We start from the raw sequence: 23,634 nt of genomic DNA, 5'->3' as shown, positions 1-23,634 counted from the left end.
CAGACTTCTTCCCATTCCCCAAAAGCGTGATCCCCTCTACGCTTTCCCCTGTCTCAATCCTGTCTCTACCTCACCACTGGCTCCTTGTCTCAGTCCCATTTTCTCCACCTAGTCAACCAGTCTCCACTCCTCAGGCTTCTGATCCCAGTCCCAGTGTCCCTACCCAGTAAATCCTAGCCTGAACCCTTCCAGACTCCTTATCCCAGTCTCTCCCTCACCCACTCTTCTGGCCTGGTCAGCCCCTCTAGTCCCAGTTCCCTCCACCATTTGCTGATCTGTGCCTCCCTTTCACCCATATTCTCCATGCCCATCTCCTCCCAGTCTCCCTCCCCAGGCTTCTCATCCAACCTCACTGCCCTCACCTCCTTCCACTTCTCATCCCAGTCTCTTTGCCCAGTCCCAGTTCTTCCCCTGCATCCAAGCTTGTCAAGTCTGTCTCCCTTCCTTCCACCTCACAGATTCCCAGTTCCAGGCTCCTGGCCCTGCCAATCTCCATCTGTGCCCCCAGAATCTACCACCCAGGTACCTTGTCCCAGTCTACTCCCCCAGACCACCCCCTCAATGTCCTAAAACAGATCTTGTCCCCTATACATTTAAATCAGACTGCTTTCTCCCCCACAAAACCTGGGTGCCAGCAGGGAAGTCACTAAGAGAACAGGAGAAACAGGCTCCCTGCTCTCAGTTCCAGCACCCAGCCCACCCCAGAGCAACAGCCATCATAGGGAGAGTCTGGACCCACCCCTGTAGCCCTGGGCTGGAAGGAGCATGCTCAGTTGCTCTGTGAATATAATGCATGCACAGGCTGGTCAGCATTAGGAGCTTTGAAAGGCTCACATACGCTTAGTGTCTAATAGAGGTCTGAATGGAGTATCTGGCTGTAGTGTTGGGAGATCATAGTCTAGGAGTTGCAACGGAGATTGGATGGATGTTTGTAGTAGATCTGTTAGTCAAAACTACCACAGCCAGTACAGAACTACGAGAATGATCATGGCTTTCTCTCTTCTGATTTTGGTAATCATCCTGATGATCAGAGGAAATTAGTAGAAGGAGATCTTGGGAATCACTGCTGGAGAAAAGAACCAGGTAGTGAGCCTGGCCTCATACCTTCTCTAAAACTGAAGTTCTGACACTTGAAGTTGACACTGGAGGCAAACAAGTCTAATCACAGGGGTATCCCAATGCAGGTACAGCTGCTCTGTGATGGACCTCCACTGAGACCACTCATGAAGTTTGCCAAATTACTACCCATTCCCAGGAGGTAAAAGAGCCCCAGGGGTTATCCTGAATTGATGGCATCACTTCCAGAGCTTGATAGTTTCTGGACACTGGGGAGAGAAGCATACACCTCCTTAATTGTTTATATAGTGCATCACAGAGATGTTTTCTGTCAGGATCTGCACTGTGGAGTTTTAAAGAACAAGTAGGAAGGTCATGCAGGCTAGCCTCATGGTTGTGAGTTCCAGGACACTGATATGGAGCCCCATGTCCTCTGGACACCATTTCTCTTACATCTGCACATGACACAAGTGGACTCCCCAAACTGTCCCTGATGCATCTGTGATTCAAGCCATAGTTGGGGAGGAAGAAGAGAACCATATTTCTCCATGCACATTTGCATGTTCCTTCCACCGTTTCAGTTCTGTTATTACATGAAGTGGGACCACGACCTTGTTCTTGCTCATTAGGTGTTTTGCTGGGGAATTGACTGACCTGAGCCAGAGTTGGAGTGGCCACAAAGTGAAATCTGGTGAGCAGTATCATGTATGTGCATGATGACATATGGCCTAGCAGTCCCAGACACGTTCATGCCTTTGTAGTAGCGATGGCACTGACAGGAACCTGTCCTCAGGAAGATATGCTCTCACCAACCTGGAGTCAATCATGGTTCTTCTGAACTCAAATCACTTGCAATGGAATGAGAGAATTTTGTTAATTCACTAGGAGGCCCAGCTGAGAGAACAAGGAGAAGGCGTGGTCTAAGTTTCCCACTGCCTCCTGCTGAGATTAGCAAATTGTCTAGGTAAGGATAGATATGAATGCCCTTCGGAGCTGTGCCACTACCCCTGCTAGGCAGTTTGTTAAGACTTTTGGTGCTATGCAGAGTCCAAATAGCAGTATTTTGTACTAGTAATGACAAGACCCCAGTGCGAATCTTAGGTTCTCCCTATGGGATGGATGGATGGCTGGCTATGTGGAAGCATGCATCCTGCAAGTTGAAAGCCATGAACCAGCTTTGAGCATGAAGAGATGGGATCCTGGAGGCAAGCGTTACCATCCTGAATCTGAGATGGCATATATATTTGTTGAGTCATCTCATGTCTAGGATAAGACAATGATAGCCCTGCAGTATTTCTTCTATGTCTCCTAGATGGAACAACAAGTCCATTTCTGGTTGTAACAGGCTCTTGTGAGAAAGATCCCTGAAGAAGTATGGGAGCTGGGGGATGAGTAGGTAATGTATAGGGTATCTTTGGACAATGATTTTTAATGCCCATTTGTCAGCTGTGATGGCGACCACAGCCCAGTGGAAACAGAAACTCCCAAAGGTGGGGGCATACTCCAGATTGAGAATTACACTGGAATCAACACTCCTGTCAAATCTACTGCCTCTGACAAGGTGTAAGGTTGGTTGAGGAGATGGAAGATGGGCATCCCCTAGAGCAGCTGGGCTTCTTTCTGTCAGTAATCAGGCTGTCAGCCCTTTGTCAAGGCTGATACTTGTGCTACAGATCCACAGGATCTGTGCTATGCTCCTGCCTGTAAGCAGTCCCTTAGGAGGATCCCTTCAGCGTGTCAGATACCAAGTGGTAACACTTTTCCACAAGGTTAGGTCATGAGGCTTCAATGCCTCCTAGGCTGTGCTCCGGGGCTCAAGCAATCTTGTTTCTCACCGTGACCTCGGCCCAGCGAGTCCAACTTAAATGACTCCTGTTCAGATACTTTTACTCGCTTCAGGAAGTATCTGCAACAACTCCATGCAGCCTTTTCAAAACAGAGTACGGGTTATTAGTCAATGGGAATACAGCATAGGGAAGTCCTTAGGTTAGCACAGAGAAGCAAAGGTTAAGACATAGCCCATACTGGCCAAGCCAGGGCTCCCTTGAACCACGCTGCTGTAGGAAACACCTTTGCTTCCTTTCTCCGTCTCTGTTTCTTTTGTCTTAGTCACCAGTGAGACTGTCTCTCTGCAACGCCAACTCTTATCACAGCCTCCTGTTACTTCAGTCCATTGTCCTTCTTCTGCAGAGCTATGCTGCGTTCACATGTTCAGCCTGCCAACAATGGGAATCGCCAATTGTTCAGTTGTCTTTGTTGATATTGTCTTTTTGGATCCCTGACTGGTATGGGTTGGTTCCAGCCAGTCCTTAATGACCCATTCATATCACCCCAGACAGTCATGTGACACAAACAACTCACTTCTCCTGCACTGCCCCAGAAGCAGAATTTTAATCCTTTTACATCCAGTAGGGAGCCCTAACAAGTCGAATAAGTCACTGCTATGCAGAGCATTCATAAAAACAGTAGACAGCTCCCACTTTTGTATGACTTTCTATAGGGCAATGGTGTATAAATCCCCAGGGACTGTAGTGTAGTCTTCAAACCCTTGAGGGACTTGAGTATTCATCAGTCCTCTGGCTGAATAATTCCATTCCCTTCAAGGGCAGGTCCTCTAGAGTAGCCTGTACCTTGCATGATATAACTGAAGCCACAAAGCCAACTTCATTGTAATGGCTCTGGCCACCGACCTCACACCTGTATCAGAAGTGTCCATGGCCACCTGTAAGAATGTTCTCACCACCATCTGGCCCTCCTTGATGCTTTCCCTCAACATACATCTGTTCATCTTCAGGATTTTTGATAAGAAGGGAATTTGATACTTCTCCCAAATGCAGTAATTATATTTGGTAAAGAGGAGAGGGAAACTTACTTGATGCCAGTGACCAGGAATAGGTCAGCAACAGGGAGGAAAAATATATTTCGTCTTCAGATGGTGGTGCCATGGGGTGATATTGCCACAGTGACTCTTTGCACTGAGAACATCTCCAGAAGTGATCCTAATTCCTCCTGGATACATCTCAGGCCCTTTCAAGGCTTCATCACTTCATTGCCAGGAGTCTCTCTCCCTGACATGCCCTGACCAAGAGCTTAAAGGCTCTGACCTTGGAGGAATGTTATTTTATGTCTTCCTTTCAGGACTTTCCTCTGGCTTTGGAACTGTGTTTAGGCTTCATCTGGCCCCATGATTTAGTTTCCCCCTTTGTGAGAGGGTACCAATGCTGGCTCTATTGCTTGGAGCATTGGTATCTGTGTGGCTAGTATAGGTGCCAGAGTCATCAATGCCACCATTGCTCACGATGCCAATGCCAAGACGGCCACTGCTGAGGCTGTTGGTGCAGAGGACTTCCTCAATGAAGTGGTCAGCATCAAAATCAGCTGCGCCAGCTTTGTCAGCACCCTTTTTGCCTTCTTTCCACTACCCAAGATCCCAAGATATGATATGTGTGGGAGTACTGGCCAATACTGGTTTATCTAGCCTCGTTCCAAAAATCGCTTCTGGGTCCAAATTGACCTTCCTGGACTGCTCTAGCAAATGTAGTTTGAGGTGAGCGTCTCGAGGTGTGTGGATCCTGGCAGAGAAAGTCTTCCACACAGTGTATCTGTCCAGAATGTGGCTCTCCCCTAGGCAGAAAAGGCATCAACTTGTATCTGTCTTTGATGGGTATCGCCTGTTGCAGGACTGAGGGTTTGGAGTTTGCTGTGAGCTGTTGCAGTTGACACAAAGTGCCTTGTCCCACTGGACAGGGAGGCAAATGGGACGGGTGGGGAGGGGAAAGATCACCAATCTTTATTTTATTTTGGTGGTTTAGAGTGTGAGGGTAAGAGTGCACAAATTTCATTAAAGTGAACAGTTTTTAGAGTCTCTAATGAGACCAGTGGGTGGGACACTCACTGGGTTCTGTCTTGCTTGCCAGAGACAGTTAGAAGGATCTGAGGGAGGGTGCCAGCTGTCCAGGAGCCTGATGAGGCACAGAATGAATGCATAGCCCCAAGAGACAGTGCTATTCAAAATAATCCAATCTTGCGCTCATGGGGCACACGCTCCTAAAGTGGGATCTGCAGTGATGTACTTGAAGAACACTTTTGATCCTAGTCAAGAAATACCCTTAGTGATGCTGCAATTTGGTTCTCCAGAGTCTGTGATGAATCCCGCATGGCCCAAAAGGTTTGTGATACCCTAACTGCTGGAGGGCAAACACCCTTGACTGAGGGCAAGGAGGCTCCTCAGAGTGATTACTAATTAGCATTAGTTCACTCTTTCCTGGATTTAGTTTTGGTCTTCAAACATTCCAGTGTTCCTCTGACTTAGTGCCTGTGAGTGATTGGAAGCACTGTGTGAGATAGATGAAAAGGAAATATAGAATTGAATGTCATCAGCATATTGCTGGCATCACCATCCATTTAGTTTCAGTCTCTGCACTATAGGCTATTCATCAATGTTAAATACCAGTGGCGATAGTATGTAGCAGTCCAGTAACAGCAAAAGCCACCTCTTATATCAATCTGCCAGAAACATCTGTCAGTCAGTCAATGCACAATGAACTTCTAACTAATTATACCTGAAGGGTATAAAAGGAACTGTGTCACTTTTTGGTGGTTTTATTTAAATCAATAATGGGGAGGGGGTCTCAAGCCCAACTTCAGTTCATGAAAGCAACTTTTAGAGATATGAGTCAGATAAGGGCACTGCCTCATTCCTTTGTTCTTCCTTAGCAAAGCAGCATAAATAAAATGAAACACTTAAGAGAAGGCTAGGACTGCACAGCTAAGACTTACTGCCAGGAAATACCACATTACAATTGCAAGCACTACTTTAACTTGGTCGTCTTCTTTGTTTCCATCTACTCTAACGTTCTGTTTCCAACAGTGGCCAATATCAAATTTTTCAGAGGGAAGTTTTAAAAATCCATAATAGACAAATAGAGTAGGTCCACAACCAGCATCCATTTTAGTACTAAAAAAGAGATACAGTAATATAACCCTAACAATGTACAGATCAAATGACAGTTTTAACTCTGATTTGCCTGCCATTATTAAATTTAAATGAAACCACCCTTTATTTATGCAGGATTACATTTTCTGCTTAGACAGTTATGCCTTATAGGCCAAAATCTCAGGTGAGTTCACGTCTGTTACTTTCACTCAGTAATATGCCTGGCTGTTCTCTTCTGTTCTTGTGAGTAGATAGGGTATAAGCAGCATGGCTCTTTGTAAATTTCAGTACCTTAACTGGTGGGGTGTTGGGGGTGAGAGGAGACAGTAGAAAAATGCATCAGGTGTGAGTGAGCAAGATTGCCCTCTAATTGCTAGTCTACAGAGAGAATAAAAACCCTGCTGTTATCGAAAGCTAAAGCCCTTTAATTCAAGTGCAGAGGCCTGGTAGAGGTTTTTGGAGTTGATTAATCATGGTTTTTGCACTGGCCTCACATGTGGATGCCTGTGCAAGAGAAAGAGATTTATATAGAAATTGTGTCTTATTGGCAACACATGGATTCCTTACACAAATCCTGATTTTGGTGGTACTGGATTGTGGGTAATCCAGCATAACACAGAAGCTATGATTTATTTATTTTTAAGTTATATAAACTGATTTTGGGGAAGCTGATAAGGTTAGTTCTTTCTAAACCGGTAAAAGTCCTATTACAGTATGTACAGATTTCCGTCAAATCCACTAGCTGTAGATGCCTCTTTATGGGCATCTCACTAGTGCTGGTGGTATGCTAATAGGGAAGCAGATATTGGTACATTTTGATCACTATTAGAATAAAAACAAAAAATCATTATTCAATCACCTGGACCTACGTGAGCCAAGGTACACTTCCAAACATTCAAATACAAAAGAGTAAACACTTCCATAAGCATAAGAGTCAAAGGTCTAATAATTTTGAAGTAGTTAACTATGATACTGAATTTGTTTGATTATCTTACTTCTTAATATATCCAGGCCTCCATATAGGAACCAACTATTTTAAAACTGACCAATTTTAAGAAGACAACTCTATAACGAGTCAATTTTCTTCCCTGTGTTCCAGGGCAGAAGCGCTGGAACACAAATCCACTATACTAGCAAGCCAGCCCTCTTCTCTTCCACTCTAAATTTAAAATAATAAAACAAAAGGAACTTTTAAAATTGTGTTTTAATCTTTTATTTGTAATGTCTTTAAAGTAGCAGACAATATGGGTGGACAGACAAAATACTGAATTAACTTAATTTTTAAAATCAAAAAGTATGTATGCAAAATCTAAAAATAAGGATTTCCCCAGTTTCAGGGCACTTCAGCTAATCCTTTCTCTTCAATAGATTTAACCTACAGGGGCAGAAAATTACTGAAATACTAGTGGTAGTATTATTAATGCAAACATATGCACACAGGCAGGGGAATGGGACATAATAGAAGACCACAGTCCAGTGCCACTATTATGCACTAATTCCATGCTACTAGCAGTCAGCACAAGTATAATAGAAATACCATGATTTTAGATAGCCATATATAGGTACATAAATATTCACACATACATACACCCATACATAATGTGTGTATACACACACACCAAGGTAAGTTAACTATACCTATATACATGTACATGTGTGTACATGTACATCTCGTGGAGTTTTATATATTTGAAACATGTTTTCCTTTTTTATTAAAACCACACACCTCTGTTATTTAGCATTAAAAATTCCCAGAAACAAAGATCTACTAGCATTTTTACAGGAAAAAGCATTTTCTTTGGCTCACTTTATATAACAAAGCTCTTTTGGAATCCAGTTACATAGAATTTTTAAAAAGAAAAGGAGTACTGGTGGCACCTTAGAGACTAACCACTTTATTTGAGCATAAGCTTTTATGAAGTGAGCTGTAGTTCACGAAAGCTTATGCTCAGTTAAATTGGTTAGTCTCTAAGGTGCCACAAGTACTCCTTTTCTTTTTGCGAATACAGACTAACACGGCTGCTACTCTGAAACATAGGATTTTTAAGCAGTTTCATGGTACTGCAGGATAAAAGGGGATATGCCAATAAGTACGATTAGTTTTATAACGTTGTAAGCTGAACAGAATGTCTTGTTACCACAAACACTAACTCTGTCACTAGATTCTCAGGCTGAACTGTAAATCATTAGGATTATTATGTGTAGGAGAACACTATCCATTAATGAACTAAGGTCTGAAAAGAGTATTTGACCCTGTGAGGTGCTAACTCTTGAGGTACTGAATGCTCTCTCCTGAATGGGAGTAGGAGGTATTATGTAATTCACAGAAGGGGTTTAGCACCTTGCAAGATCAAGCCTGGACTAAGAAACATATTTTGCAACAGAAAAAGCATAGCAGCTGGGGGGATCCAACTGAAGGATTGACACAGTAGTTATAAAGTATACAATTGCCATTATCAAAGAACACAGTGAGAAGACAGACAGTAGAGACCCAAGAATAATACCAGATCATTCTAAAAAGTAGAAGATAAAAATATATTTTAGAGAAAACAATACCAAGGACAATAAACATGCACATAAAGGCCCCAGAGCTACATTTATCAAAATTGATGAGAAGACTCCATTTGGAGCATGACAGGCCCTATGTAGTCAGGAAAGGTAATAGAAATACGAAGGATGTGTATCTTAAAGAGGAAATGTGACAAAATACACAGACAGGAAAAAGCACAGAGTAGAAAACTGGCGCTAATAGCTACACACAAACACTTTTATATCAGTATTACAGCTCCCTACCAGTCTGGAATCGTATGCCAGTCTGTGAATATTCCACCTGTACACTGAGCACCACATTCAATGAGATGGCCTGCAAGACTGGAAAACAAAAAACACTCCAATGAATAACTACGTGGAAAAACAAGCTGCCACTTATCCACAAATATAACAGTGCAGTATAATCAGGGTTAAATAGGACAGAAAGGAACATGCTGGACACCTCCTTCATAGCTATTTGATGCAGTTTTATATATCAAGGCCAAGATTTTCAAAAATGACTAGTGATTCTGAGTACTCAGCTTGGGGCTCTCAGGCTCCCTGCTGCACAGCTGGGAGCCTGGCAGACCTGGGAACCCCCAGCTAAAACCAGAGCTCCCAGGGTTTTTAGGGACCCTGCTTCATGACAAGGAATCCACTGGGGACTTTCCAGGAGTTGGGCAGCTGGCTGACCTATTTTGTTTGTAATAGTCAAACCAAAAGGTTTCAATTTTTCCAAAACAAGAACTTTTCAAAACGTCTGTTCTGCAGGAAATTCTGATATTTCAAGTTTTCATACCAAATCAGGCCAAAAACTTTTTCAAAAAGTGTCAGAATTTTCTGCAGAACAGACATTCTGAGTTTTGACCAGCCCTGTTGATGGATCCACTGGGATTAGCTGAGTATCACACTTTCATACATTTCAAAGCCAAAAAAGGGATCATTCTGATCATCTAGTCTGACCTCTTGTCTACCACAGGCCATAGAACTTTACCCAGTAATACCTGCACCCAGCCCAGTTACTTTATTGTCTATAACACAAGGTTTCACTCCTTTTCTCACAAAACAGACACAAACCATCTGTATAGTTTCTTAAGCATGTTTTTAATTTTCCTCATTCTTTTATTAAAATTTAGGTTCCAAAGCTTCTCAGAATGTTTACTTTTTTAAAGAGCTCATTTAATAAACTGTAGCATCCAATCAAGTGTATTCAACAAAATGGTCACCCATGTATTCGGTGTGCTGAAGCTCTTTAATAGCTCACTTAATTTTATTTTAAAAATCAAGACAATTTCATAACATTTTTAATAGTTGTATCATTTACCTTCCAGCTGCTAATAAGTCAAACTCATCCCTGTTCCAGCCAAACTAAAAAAAATACAAATACATTATGCACACACACACAGGCTTCAAGAGATAAAAAAATTAAGTGGATGTTCTGAGTAATAAAGCATTGGCAGCAGCCCAATCTTCCTAGAAAATCGGAAGGGATTTTTGTTTGTTTTAATTGTATAGTGCATTAATAAATTAAAATTAACATAATACAAGCAATGAAATATTCAGCATTACTCATTTTACTATTTAACAGAGAAGACAAGCAATATATGAAAAAACACATATAGGCAACTCGGGAGGTAATAATGGCAACTTTTCGTGAGAGAAACTAAATAATTTTTCTCTCACGTATTTAAGTAGGTTATGAATAGAACAACTACTAATGACCTGAACTAAAAAAGGAAAAGTTTAGCTAGACATTCTAAAGCATGCAGTCAAAAAAGAATCAGGTTTTAAAATAAACTATCTTATATTCATATACACACCTACTAATATTTTAATATGCACCAAAAAGAAAAAAAAGATGTTAACATTCCAAGGTGTGTGGTCATAAAAGTATTCTGTATATATAAGTGCTCAAAAAACACCACACATCCTGCCTTGTGTAATTTCTGTAGCTAGATTAATCTGAGAAATGTCACATTAAAATTAAACTTTAAAAAAAAATGTGTTTAGCCCTAGAAAACAGACCAGCAGAAGAGTAGAAAAAACTGCTCACCAGCATTTTATAAACAAAACAAAAAAGCACTTGTGCCACCTTGTGGCAAGGGACATTTTCCATCTCACAAGGTTATGTGCAACAATTTGAACGTAGAAAAGATTAAGGGTGAAATCATGGCCCCATTTAAATCAACACCAAAACTCACATTGACTTTAATGGGGCCATGATTTCACCCAGTGGCTCTATTTTTTTGTACTTCAAATAGAACATTATTTGAACAATAAATCCCAGATGGAACAAGAGAGCTTGCCACACCCAGATACCTCTTGAATGCCCCCCATGGCCAGAGATCAATCTCTGGCTCCCTGCCTGTGTCTCCCCCTCTTCCAGTCCCTGCAATAATTCACTCAGTCCAAAGTTAACTAAGTCATTCCCCTTCTGGGGGTACAATTTATTTAGTCCTCTCAACACATACTGGTCATCCAGACCCCAACCGCAATTCATTGTCTCTCCCCTCTTAGCTACGGAGTTCCCAGCCCTTCTTTCCAGAGCTGGGTCCCAATTCTTTATCGCTCTCCCAGCAAGTAGGAATTTGGCCCTCCAGGTCCCAAACCCAATTCAATCTCTCTCTTCCCCCCGCCAGGTAGGGAGTTGAGTTCCAAAGCTGAGTCCTAATTCACATTCACTCCCAGGCTTTACCTGGCTGGAGTTCAGCCTCCTAGGTCAGGCTACTAAATTCTGTTGGTATTAGGGTCTTTCCTATAGGAGAAGCCTTTCTCACTCCTTACAGTCTCTCTACAATTACCTTAGCTTCCACTTTCACTGCAACCACCTGCTGCCCTTTATAGGGAATTACCTGATCCAACTCAGGTGTGCCTCTTTAGTAATCAGGGTTGGCTAGCCCCATGCCCTGTAGGCCTTAATGGGGCCTAAAGGGACCATTTTAACATATGTATTAAATGAAACTGGACAAATGTCATGTGCCTTATGGCGAATTAATATGAATGTCAAAGAAAAGGCCAAAAGCTACATGATCTCATTATTTTTATTAAAATGTAAAAACTAAATTAAAAAGAAAAGTACTTGACAATGATTACTAACCATTCATTCATATCTATTCACAATAGTATGAAAAGAGGGTTAAGTCCCAGTTATGAAAAACTGACTTATACTTACAGAATGAATGAGTGGTCCTAATACAATGCCACTGTCAACACATCTACCAGTCACAACAATATCAGCTCCAAGGTCAAGAGCCCTGCTTATTGGTCTTGCTCTGACATAACAAAAAACATTTTTGTGTATTTAATTCACACTTTTAAAATAACTATTTTTAAAATTTATTTTAAAAATTAAATCTATGCCAGAGGTATCACGCACACATCCTTTATGATATTAACTTAAAAACACCCATTCTAACTATCTAAATATGTTCATTATATAAAGGATCATTCATTAGAAACACAGGGCAAACTAATAAAACTAGCCACCTAAATTGTGCAGCCAAAGTGACCTTCACACACATTAAGAGGTATGTGTTATCTGTGCATTCCATTTTTTATTAATAACAATAATATTTGATCTTCAGATTTCAAAGTGTTTTACATTGGACAGCAAGTATTATTTCACAGAGGGGAAAATTACAAAGGGCAACAAAAGGGCAACAAAAATTATTAGCAAAAAGAAAAAGAGTACTTGTGGCACCTTAGAGACTAACCAATTTATTTGAGCATAAGCTTTCGTGAGCTAGTGAGCTGTAGCTCACGAAAGCTTATGCTCAAATAAATTGGTTAGTCTCTAAGGTGCCACAAGTACTCCTTTTCTTTTTGCGAATACAAACTAACACGGCTGTTACTCTGAAACCAAAAATTATTAGGGTTACGGAACAGCTTCCGTATGAGGAGAGATTAAAAAGACTGGGACTGTTCAGTTTAGAAAAGAGATGACTAAAGGGGGATATGGTAGAGATCTATAAAATCATGAATGGTGTGGAGAAAGTGAATAGGGAAATGTTGTTTACCCCTTTATATAACACAAGAAATAGCAGTCATGAATTAAATTAATAGACAGTAGGTTTAAAACAAACACAAGGAAGTATTCCACACAGTGCACAGTTCACCGGCAGAACTCACTGCCAGGGGATGTTGTGAAGGCCAAAAGTATCACTGGGTCAAAAAAAAAATTTGATACGTTCATGTAGGATAGGTCCATCAATGGCTATTAGCCAAGATGATCAGGGAGACAACCCCATGCTCTAGGTCTCTCTAAACCTCCAACTGCCAGACCCTGGATGACAGGGGACAGATCACTCAATAAATTGCCCTGTGATGTTCATTCCCTCTGAAGCATCTGGCACTGGCCACTGTCAGAAGACAGGATACTGGGCTAGATGGACCAGTGTGACCACTTTTTGTTGTTATATTCTGCTGCCTCACGTATAGCTCGTTGTAACATTTCTTTTTTATATATTGAGTAAACAAGCCAAGAGCAATTTCAAAAGAAAATATTGACTGTCAAACTAAGAGAGCTCTCTTTCAACATTGTTGTTCCATCTAGAAAAATATGTATGCTGCATTAAAAATACTTACCTATCTTTCCTTGAATACTTGAAGATTTTCCTAGACAGTAAAATGTGCAGTGGTGTAGTCTTCATACAAGTATGTGGAAACAGTTTACTTAAAGAGACCAAAAGAAAACTCCACTTTCACACAGCAAGAATGTGGATTTTTGCAGTAAGAAAATGTTTGAGAAGTTGAACAATTAGCTATTTTTGTTTGGGAGTTTTAAAAAAAAAAACAAAAAAACATGTAATGACTTTTGGAGGCCTATGTGAAAGAAACGGGAGGACTCCCTGTGCTCTTCACTGTGGGCAGGTAGCTATTTTTAAAAATTACATACACTGGACAGACCTTTGGGAAGTCACAGCAAAGAGGATGAGTGAGATGGAAACTATTCTTATCCACAGAAGCTGTCCCTACGGAACAGGGTGAAAGCATAATAATGGGGCTATGTGGGGAATACTGCATTGCTTCTGCTTATGTTGTACCTGGTATGTTAGGAGATCACTATATATAGTATGGCCTAGAACTCTGGCAGCTTTCATCAGCAGTAAATTTACAACAAAAAGCTTACAATATATTTGTATTCTTATCTGATTATGCTATGTAGCATCATATATTTTAAGGCCAGAAGTGACCATTATGATCATCTAGTCCAGGGGCAGGCAATAATTTTCGCAGGGGGGCCACTCCACGAATTTTGGTAAGTCGTCACAGGCCGCACATTTCTACTATATTAACAGAGGGGATGCGGGATCTGGGAGGGAGTTTGGATGCAGGAGGGAGCTCCAGGCCGGTGCAGAGTGTTGGGGTGCACGAAAGGGTGAAGGGTGTGGGCTCTGCGAGGGAGTTTGGTGCAGGAGGGGATTCCGGGCTGGGGCAGAGGAGTGGGTGCAGGGTCTGGGAGGGAGTTTGGGTGCAGGAGGGGGTTCTGACCTGGGGCAGGGGGTTGGGGTGCGGGAAGGGGTACAAGGTGCAGGCTCTGGCTGGGAGTCGCTTACCAGAGGTGGCTCCCGGCCAGCAGCGTAGTAGAGCTCAGGTAGGCTGCCTGCCTGCCATAGCCCCAGGCCGCTCCCGGAAGTGGCTGCGGCTGGCTGCTGCTGGCACATCTCTGCTCGCTCCTTGTGGGGAGAGGGACAGCGGGTCTCCGTGTGCTGCCCGCGCCTGCATGCACCGCCCCTGCAGCTCCCATTGGCCAGTTTTAGGACCAAGGGGAGCTATGAGGATGGTGCTGGGGGCAGGGGCAGCGCACGGAGCTGCCTTCCCCTCCCTCCCGCCACGGGCATGCAGAGACATGCCAACAGCAGCCGGACGCTTCTGGGAGCTGCGTGGGGCCATGGCAGGCAGGCAGCCTGCCTGAGCACCCCGCTGCTCTGCAGGACTTTTAGCAGCCCGGACTCAGAGATCACAAGGGGGCAGAGGAGGCCGGACAGAAATGTTAGTCAAGGCAGGCTGGGCAGAAACGTTAGACGGGCCAGATCCATCCCACGGGCTCTATTTTGCCCAACCCTGATCTAGTCTGACCTCCTGTATAAAATAGGTCACACAGTTTCTCCCAGTGATCCCTGCATCAAGCCAACAACTTATGGCTGAGCTAAAACATATCTTATGTTCTCTGCAAACAAAAGACTTTGGACTGCCAAAAATCAAAGAGAGAAGAGTTACAAAAGTAGTATTTTGAAAAAGTAAAGAGAACCAAAGACATTTAGTCTTTTAAGAATCATATGCCAACACATTCATTGTCTGCAAGTAAACCAAGCATGTGTGTATACTTATAACTGGACAGCTATTAAAAAATTCTGAACAGTCAAATAGTGATATAGAATAGGAATGATGGGCCAGACCACCCCGTTCCACAGAAAAACCTGCAGAAGCGGGACAAGTGGAAGAAAACTCTTGAAAGTTCCTCTTCTGAAGTTTTCTCTGAACCTTTCCCCCAGGAGGAAAGAACACTTATGTTCCCCATGGGACAGTCAGGAAGTTTGGTTACCAGAATCCTCAGATCCATAAAGGTTCTGGAGGGCAGGGCCACCTACACAGAGACTCCTGGACAACTCCAACTTCATCAGGAGTTTCACAGCAAGGAGAGGCGCCATAGAAAAGCTAATGCAGCCTAAGATTATATTACTTTTTTTCCACAGATTGCAATGCTTTTGGTTAGGGATGATGCCTCCAGAGCAGCTGCCCCCTCTCCCACCACCCCTGCCACCTGTTCCATGCAAGGAGAGGAGCCTCTGCATATGGATCTCAAGGGATTGTTGGTATTGTTTGAAATTAAACTGAACAAAATTTTTTTGGCATGAAATAAAAGCTGAGGACGAATGGTGAGAGATGTGATGCCAAAGAGCTACTACAGGAAAATCACAGTGCTAAATATTTATGAGACAGAAAGAAAATAAATCTGATTTTGCAGGCTGCCCAACACCATTAATTCACTACATTATTATTATTTTACTTGCAAACCAAAACAAACAATCTTGATGCAATCAATGGAATGTGTATGACAACAACATTTTTAAAACAACATACAAAACATACAACTTTTTAAAATATCTCACCCAAGATATGCATTCATGCTGTGAATATTCTCCGGAAATGGCTTCCCACTCTCCATATCTGTGATACCAGCTCCTTTTAGGTTGTCTTTCTGTTAAAACATCCAGGTCTATGAATATTTTACAGTATTAAATATCAGACAACAGCAAATATCCACCTTTTAGTAACTCTAGGCAAAATGGTATTGTTAAAATACCTAACAAAAAGTATTTAACAAACACTGTCCAATAAGAGGCTGAGTTAGTCTTTTTTCACTAGAGCTTTTGTGAAATCAGAGGAAACAAAGTCTTCAGCTTCAAAGATAATAAACCTACTCAATTTATCAACTCATTGTAAGTTACAGTTTCTTCAGATGCCCTTAACACATTTAAAATTGAACATAGCCAAACCCTTTCCACAGAAATATCTGCTGTAATCACAGTAGTTGAAAGGTCAGAAAATGAAGCTAGTGTTGAGGCTCAGACCTCACCGCACTGGTTTCAGTAGCACAATATCAATTCAATCTTAAAGTGGAGAGCTGACAGTTCATTAATTGTGGAAAAACTTCTCTGGGGTCATATGCAATATTTGGATCCGGATTACCTATCTAAACAACCTTTCTGAGAACCTAACGTCTAATCCTACACAGCTTTCAACATTACAGGTGCCGGCAGGCCTTCTGTATTGACCCAGTTAATAAATTGGATTTTAGTGGCTTGATCTTTGACCTTTTCTCTTCAGTCCATCCCTATTTCTCATTACCAAAGCTAATAAAGACAGACACTACTCTAATTGATTAGCAACTTAGCATCTGACAAAAATCTTCACTTCTGCTACATTTCTTTTTATTAAGTGTAATATTGGAACTTTACACACACTAAAGTTTTATCACACTGCATTTATCAATTTAAAATGTTTAGTGTCAACAATACAGATCATCATCATTTGAGCCCTGCAAATCTGCGGATATCTGCTTTATATCAGAGGACTGTGTTCGCAAATCGTGGATCGGATACAGATACAAATTTTGAATCCACACAGGGCTCTAATTATCATCATCTACATAACTATGTGTCACTCATTTGACTACTGAACTAACAAATTAGAGAATCTAAATGCTGACTGCGGATCAGGAATGTCTAAACTGTGGTCATGGGATGATTAGATCAGCAACATACCAAAGGTGAATTCCTGCCCCCCCCCACTGACAAAACCCCCACTGACTTCAGTAGGGTCAGGATTTCACCCCGGAAGTCAAAGGGCTACACCTAATTTGTAAACAATGGAGCAGATTCCAGCTTTCTTCACATTTAATGGCATGCTAGGAATTGTAGTGTCGGTTGGCCATGCCCCTGTATTAATAATTTGAGAGGGTGCAGACCAATCTGTGACACTTTGAAGTACGTTTGAACAACCGTGTGTCCATCTCTGTCTAAAGTTATATCAGTTTTCCCATCAAGTGTAACATACAATGCACTGAAATATCTAACAATTTTCTGCTAGACTTCCTGAGTTAAAGGGAAAATAATCACATCTGCAAAAAATACTATATGAAACACAGCATTTTCCTTTCTAATTCTCTTTGTTTTTGCACAGGCGGTCTACATATAGAGGAAAAATGCAGCCTCTTAGTACAATATTACCTAGATTTCAAATGTCTTAAGGCACCCAAACGGCAAACCTACCAACCATAAACTACCTTAAACCAAATCACAATAAGTTACCTACTAAAGAAACCAGCTAGTACTTTATAAGCTACAGTAGCACCTCCAAGCCCTGGTCTACACTAGGACTTTAGGTCAAATTTAGCAGCATTAAATGGATGTAAACCTGCACCCGTCCACACGATGAAGCCCTTTATTTCAACTTAAAGGGCTTTTAAAATCAGTTTCCTTACTCCACCCCTGACAAGTGGATTAGCACTTAAATCGGCCTTGCCGGCTCGAATTTGGGGTCCTGTGGACACAATTCGACGGTATTGGCCTCCGGGAGCTATCCCTGAGTGCTCCATTGTGACCGCTCTGGACAGCACTCTCAACTCAGATGCACTGGCCAGGTAGACAGGAAAAGAACCGTGAACTTTTGAATCTCATTTCCTGTTTGGCCAGCGTGGCAAGCTGCAGGTGACCATGCAGAGCTCATCAGCAGAGGTGACCATGATGGAGTCCCAGAATCGCAAAAGAGCTCCAGCATGGACCGAACGGGAGGTACGGGATCTGATCGCTGTATGGGGAGAGGAATCCGTGCTATCGGAACTCCGTTCCAGTTTTCGAAATGCCAAAACCTTTGTCAAAATCTCCCAGGGCATGAAGGACAGAGGCCGTAACAGGGACCTGAAGCAGTGCCGCGTGAAACTGAAGGAGCTGAGGCAAACCTACCAGAAAACCAGAGAGGTGAACGGCCGCTCCGGGTCAGAGCCCCAAACATGCCACTTCTATGATGAGCTGCATGCCATTTTAGGGGATTCAGCCACCACTACCCCAGCCGTGTTGTTTGACTCCTTCAATGGAGATGGAGGCAATATGGAAGCAGGTTTTGGGGACGAAGAAGATGATGATGATGATGAGGTTGTAGATAGCTCACAGCAAGCAAGCGGAGAAACTGGTTTTCCCGACAGCCAGGAACTGTTTCTCACTCTGGACCTGGAGCCAGTACCCCCCGAACCCACCCAAGGCTGCCTCCTGGACTCAGCAGGCGGAGAAGGGACCTCCGGTGAGTGTACCTTTTAAAATACTATACATGGTTTAAAAGCAAGCATGTGAAAGGATTACTTTGCCCTGGCATTAGCGGCTCTCCTGGATGTACTCCCAAAGCCTTTGCAAAAGGTTTCTGGGGAGGGCAGCCTTATTGCGTCCTTCATGGTAGGACACTTTACCACTCCAGGCCAGTAACACGTACTCGGGAATCATTGTACAACAAAGCATTGCAGTGTATGTTTGCCGGCGTTCAAACAACATCCGTTCTTTATCTCTCTGTGTTATCCTCAGGAGAGTGAGATATAATTCATGGTCACCTGGTTGAAATAGAGTGCTTTTCTTCAGGGGACACTCAGAGGAGCCCATTCCTGCTGGACTGTTTGCCTGTGGCTAAACAGAAATGTTCCCCGCTGTTAGCCACAGGGAGGGGGAGGGTTGAGGGGGTAGCCACGCGGTGGGGGGAGGCAAAATGCGACCTTGTAACGAAAGCACATGTGCTATGTATGTAATGTTAACAGCAAGGTTTACCCTGAAAGAGTGTAGCCACTGTTTTATAAAATGTGTCTCTTTAAATACCGCTGTCCCTTTTTTTTTCCTCCACCAGCTGCATGTGTTTCAATGATCACAGGATCTTCTCCTTCCCAGAGGCTAGTGAAGCTTAGAAAGAAAAAAAAACGCACTCGAGATGAAATGTTCTCCGAGCTCATGCTGTCCTCCCGCACTGACAGAGCACAGACGAATGCGTGGAGGCAAATAATGTCAGAGTGCAGGAAAGCACAAAATGACCGGGAGGAGGGGTGGCGGGCTGAAGAGAGTAAGTGGCGGGCTGAAGAGAGGGCTGAAGCTCAAATGTGGCGGCAGCGTGATGAGAGGAGGCAGGATTCAATGCTGAGGCTGCTGGAGGACCAAACCAGTATGCTCCAGTGTATGGTTCAGCTGCAGCAAAGGCAGCTGGAGAACAGACTGCCACTACAGCCCCTGTGTAACCAACCGCCCTCCTCCCCATGTTCCATAGCCTCCACACCCAGACGCCCAAGAATGCGGTGGGGGGGGCCACCGGCCAACCAGCCACTCCGCCACAGAGGATTGCCCAAAAAAAAGAAGGCTGGCATTCAATAAATTTGAAAGTTGTAAACTTTTAAAGTGCTGTGTAGCATTTTCCTTCCCTCCTCCACCACCCCTCCTGGGCTACCTTGGTAGTCATCCCCCTATTTGTGTGATGAATGAATAAAGAATGCATGAATGTGAAGCAACAATGACTTTATTGCCTCTGCAAGCGGTGATCGAAGGGAGGAGAGGAGGGTGGTTAGCTTACAGGGAAGTAGAGTGAACAAAGGGGCGGGGGGTTTCATCAAGGAGAAACAAACAGAACTTTCACACCGTAGCCTGGCCAGTCATGAAACTGGTTTTCAAAGCTTCTCTGATGCGTACCGCGCCCTCCTGTGCTCTTCTAACCGCCCTGGTGTCTGGCTGTGCGTAACCAGCAGCCAGGCGATTTGCCTCAACCTCCCACCCCGCCATAAACGTCTCCCCCTTACTCTCACAGATATTGTGGAGCACACAGCAAGCAGTAATAACAGTGGGAATATTGGTTTCGCTGAGGTCTAAGCGAGTCAGTAAACTGCGCCAGCGCGCCTTTAAACGTCCAAATGCACATTCTACCACCATTCTGCACTTGCTCAGCCTGTAGTTGAACAGCTCCTGACTACTGTCCAGGCTGCCTGTGTACGGCTTCATGAACCATGGCATTAAGGGGCAGGCTGGGTCCCCAAGGATACATATAGGCATTTCAACATCCCCAATGGTTATTTTCTGGTCTGGGAATAAAGTCCCTTCCTGCAGCTTTTGAAACAGACCAGAGTTCCTGAAGATGCGAGCGTCATGTAGCTTTCCCGGCCATCCCACGTTGATGTTGGTGAAACGTCCCTTGTGATCCACCACAGCTTGCAGCACTATTGAAAAGTACCCCTTGCGGTTTATGTACTCGGGGGGTTGGTGCTCCGGTGCCAAGATAGGGATATGGGTTCCGTCTATGGCCCCACCACAGTTAGGGAATCCCATTGCAGCAAAGCCATCCACTATGACCTGCACATTTCCCAGGGTCACTACCCTTGATATCAGCAGATCTTTGATTGCGTGGGCTACTTCCATCACAGCAGCCCCAACAGTAGATTTGCCCACTCCAAATTGATTCCCAACTGACCAGTAGCTGTCTGGCGTTGCAAGCTTCCACAGGGCTATCGCCACTCGCTTCTCAACTGTGAGGGCTGCTCTCATCTTGGTATTCATGTGCCTCAGGGCAGGGGAAAGCAAGTCACAAAGTTCCATGAAAGTGCCCTTACGCATGCGAAAGTTTCGCAGCCCCTGGGAATCGTCCCAGACCTGCAACACTATGCGGTCCCACCAGTCTGTGCTTGTTTCCCGAGCCCAGAATCGGCGTTCCACAGCATGAACCTGCCCCATTAGCACCATGATGCATGCATTGGCAGGGCCCATGCTTTCAGAGAAATCTGTGTCCATGTCCTGATCACTCACGTGACCGCGCTGACGTCGCCTCCTCGCCCGGTATTGCTTTGCCAGGTTCTGGTGCTGCATATACTGCTGGATAATGCGTGTGGTGTTTAATGTGCGCCTAATTGCCAAAGTGAGCTGAGCGGCCTCCATGCTTGCCTTGGTATGGCGTCCGCACAGAAAAAAGGCGCGGAACGATTGTCTGCCGTTGCTCTGACGGAGGGAGGGGCGACTGACGATACGGCTTACAGGGTTGGCTTCAGGGAGCTAAAATCAACAAAGGGGGTGTCTTTACATCAAGGAGTATTTCAGGCAGGACTTCACAGAGGGTTCCAATAAGAAATGGTGCACCTAAGTTATTGTTCTTTTGGAACAAGGAGGTTAGCCTGGCCTCTGATTGATACATGGCTAGATTTACCTCTCTGTACCTTCTCTGTGAGTGACTGCAGTGTGACCTAGAGGAATGAGTACCCTAGACAGGGGAGGGGGGGAAGCAAATGAGTACAAAACAAATCTGGTCTATTTCTTGTTTTGATCCACTCCATCTATCTTTTACATCTTTGGCTGGCAGCAGACGGTGCAGAAGGACTGCATGCCATCCACATCTCATGGCTGCCCGGCAGAAGATGGTACAGTACGACTGCTAGCCATCCTCATCTCTTGCCTGCCCGGCAGAAGATGGTACAGTACGACTGCTAGCAATCCGTATCACCTGCCTGCTCACCATAAGACAGTTCAATAGGACTGACTGCAGGACTAAAGAGAATGACCTGGTCAAGTCACTCCAAATTTAGTCCCTGCGCCCATGTCTGCCCAGGCGCTCCCAGCCGACGTGGCCAGGAGCACCTCGGACACGACAAGAACAGCTACCAGTCGTACTGCACCGTCTGCTGCCAGAAGGCAATGGGTTGCTGCTACTGTGTAGCAATGCCGTACCGCGTCTGCCAGCACCCAGGAGACATACGGTGACGGTTACCTGAGCGGGCTCCATGCTTGCCGTGGTATGGCGTCTGCACAGGTAACTCAGGAAAAAAGGCGCGAAACGATTGTCTGCCCTTGCTTTCACGGAGGGAGGGAGGGAAGGGGGGCCTGATGATATGTACCCAGAACCACCCTCAACAATGTTCTAGCCCCATCAGACATTGGGATCTCAACCCAGAATTCCAATGGGCAGTGGAGACTGCGGGAACTGTGGGATAGCTATCCACAGTGCAACGCTCCGGAAGTCGACTCTAGCCTCGGTACTGTGGAAGCACTCTGCCGAGTTAATGCACTTAATGCACTTAGAGCATTTTCTGTGGGGACACACACACTCGAATATATAAAACCGATTTCTAAAAAAACGACTTCTATAAATTCGACCTTATTCCGTAGTGTAGACATACCCCAAGTTAGGAACACATTGGGAATGGAGGTTGTTCATAACTCTGAAATGTTTGTAACTCTGAATAAAACGTTATGATTATTCTTTCCAAAGTTTACAACTGAACATTGACTTAATACAGCTTTGAAACTTTACTATGCAGAAGAAAAATGCTGCTTTTCCTTTATTTTTTAGTAGTTTACATTTAACACAGTACTGTCCTGTATTTGCTTTTATTTTATTTTTTTCTCTCTCTGCGCTGCTGCCTGATTGTGCATTTCCAGTTCCAAATGAGGTGTGTGGTTGACCAGTCAGTTGGTAACTCTGGTGTTCGTAACTCTGAGGTTCTACTGTATTGGAAACAGTCAATAGACATGAAGCTTTGAGTCTGTGCAAACTATGGAATGTTCGATTTAAGAGATCAAAGATTCACTGTTATTTAGTTTATACAGCAACTAGAAATAAAAAATAGCTTAGGGCTAAATCCTGCCTTCTCTGCACTCAGAGAGCCTTAGATACAGTGGCTGAGCTTCTGTGCAAAGTGGACAAGGACTTGCGGACCTGATGCATGCGGGGTTACACCTTCTGCAGACTGCCAAGCCTAGTACTACAGTGTTTGAGGCAGGCCAGGGTATCTGCCATTAAAGGTATCCTCAAGGGAAAACTAATTAAGCAACTCTACAGCCTCTCCACAGCTAAAACCAAAGCAACTACTCAGACTAAGCACAAGGGGAGTTGGAGCAGATTTGGGGTGAAATTCTGGCCCCTGAAGTCAATGGCAGAACTCCCACTGATTTTCGTAGGGCCAGGTTTCACCCATGGACTGTATTATTAACTTTTATTTTAAATGGATCTGAAGCACAAAAATCATTCCGTTTAAAATGAGTTATTTTTCTAACACATAACTTATGTACCATCGTTCATGAATAGCTGGGAAAAAATTGAAATTTTTCTCAATGTTAAACATACTAGAAATTCAAATGTCCTGTCCGGTTACAAAACATTTTCATCTTGCCCCCACAAATAAATATCTACTTTTGTAACATGATCCACTGGAAATACTAGTATGATTAGAATTTTGTTGAACCACAGACAAAAGACAAGGTAAAATAACAGAGGGGCCGGCTATTAGTACATTAGATCCAAAACTAGTTTTACAATGTCAGCTCAAAAAGGAGAATTCATTAGCTTCTAGGCACACTCAAGTTACTGTTTATCTACACTAAACATATCAGTTTTGAGAATATACCACTAAGAATTGAAACACCTGAGCTACTTTGGGCTCTTGTAATCCCTCAGATCAGATAACTCATGCCTTCTGAGTTTAGCAAATAGAAAACATGATCCCTAGTAGTGATTATGGAATCAGCCATGACTGCAATCAATCTAGCACATTTAAGATAAATTTGATTTGAGAAATATACATTTAACTTTGTGCATGCCATATATAAAAC

The 23,634-nt window shown here is 43.6% G+C and overlaps 1 protein-coding gene across 2 annotated transcripts in view; it reads right to left on the bottom strand.

Annotated features, from left to right (window-relative positions):
- LOC144264082 (uncharacterized) overlaps nt 1-23,634 on the bottom strand; it is a 105,981-nt gene that overhangs the window by 76,521 nt on the left and 5,826 nt on the right. For both annotated transcript variants that reach the window (XR_013345942.1, XM_077815408.1), the window contains exons 5-8: nt 15,634-15,722; nt 11,694-11,793; nt 9,846-9,889; nt 8,786-8,863 (exon numbers count right to left, since the gene is read on the bottom strand). Coding sequence is in view for 1 of the 2 variants with exons in the window: in XM_077815408.1 (XP_077671534.1) it covers nt 8,786-8,863; nt 9,846-9,889; nt 11,694-11,793; nt 15,634-15,722 (311 nt within the window). In the remaining variant the exon portion in view is untranslated. The remainder of the gene's footprint in view (nt 1-8,785; nt 8,864-9,845; nt 9,890-11,693; nt 11,794-15,633; nt 15,723-23,634) is intronic.

This window comes from Eretmochelys imbricata, chromosome 4 (genome assembly GCF_965152235.1).
Source record: "Eretmochelys imbricata isolate rEreImb1 chromosome 4, rEreImb1.hap1, whole genome shotgun sequence".
NCBI classification, from domain to species: domain Eukaryota; kingdom Metazoa; phylum Chordata; order Testudines; family Cheloniidae; genus Eretmochelys; species Eretmochelys imbricata.
The sequence above is the reverse complement of the archived record's forward strand: the minus strand, read 5'-3'. Positions and strand labels throughout refer to the sequence as shown.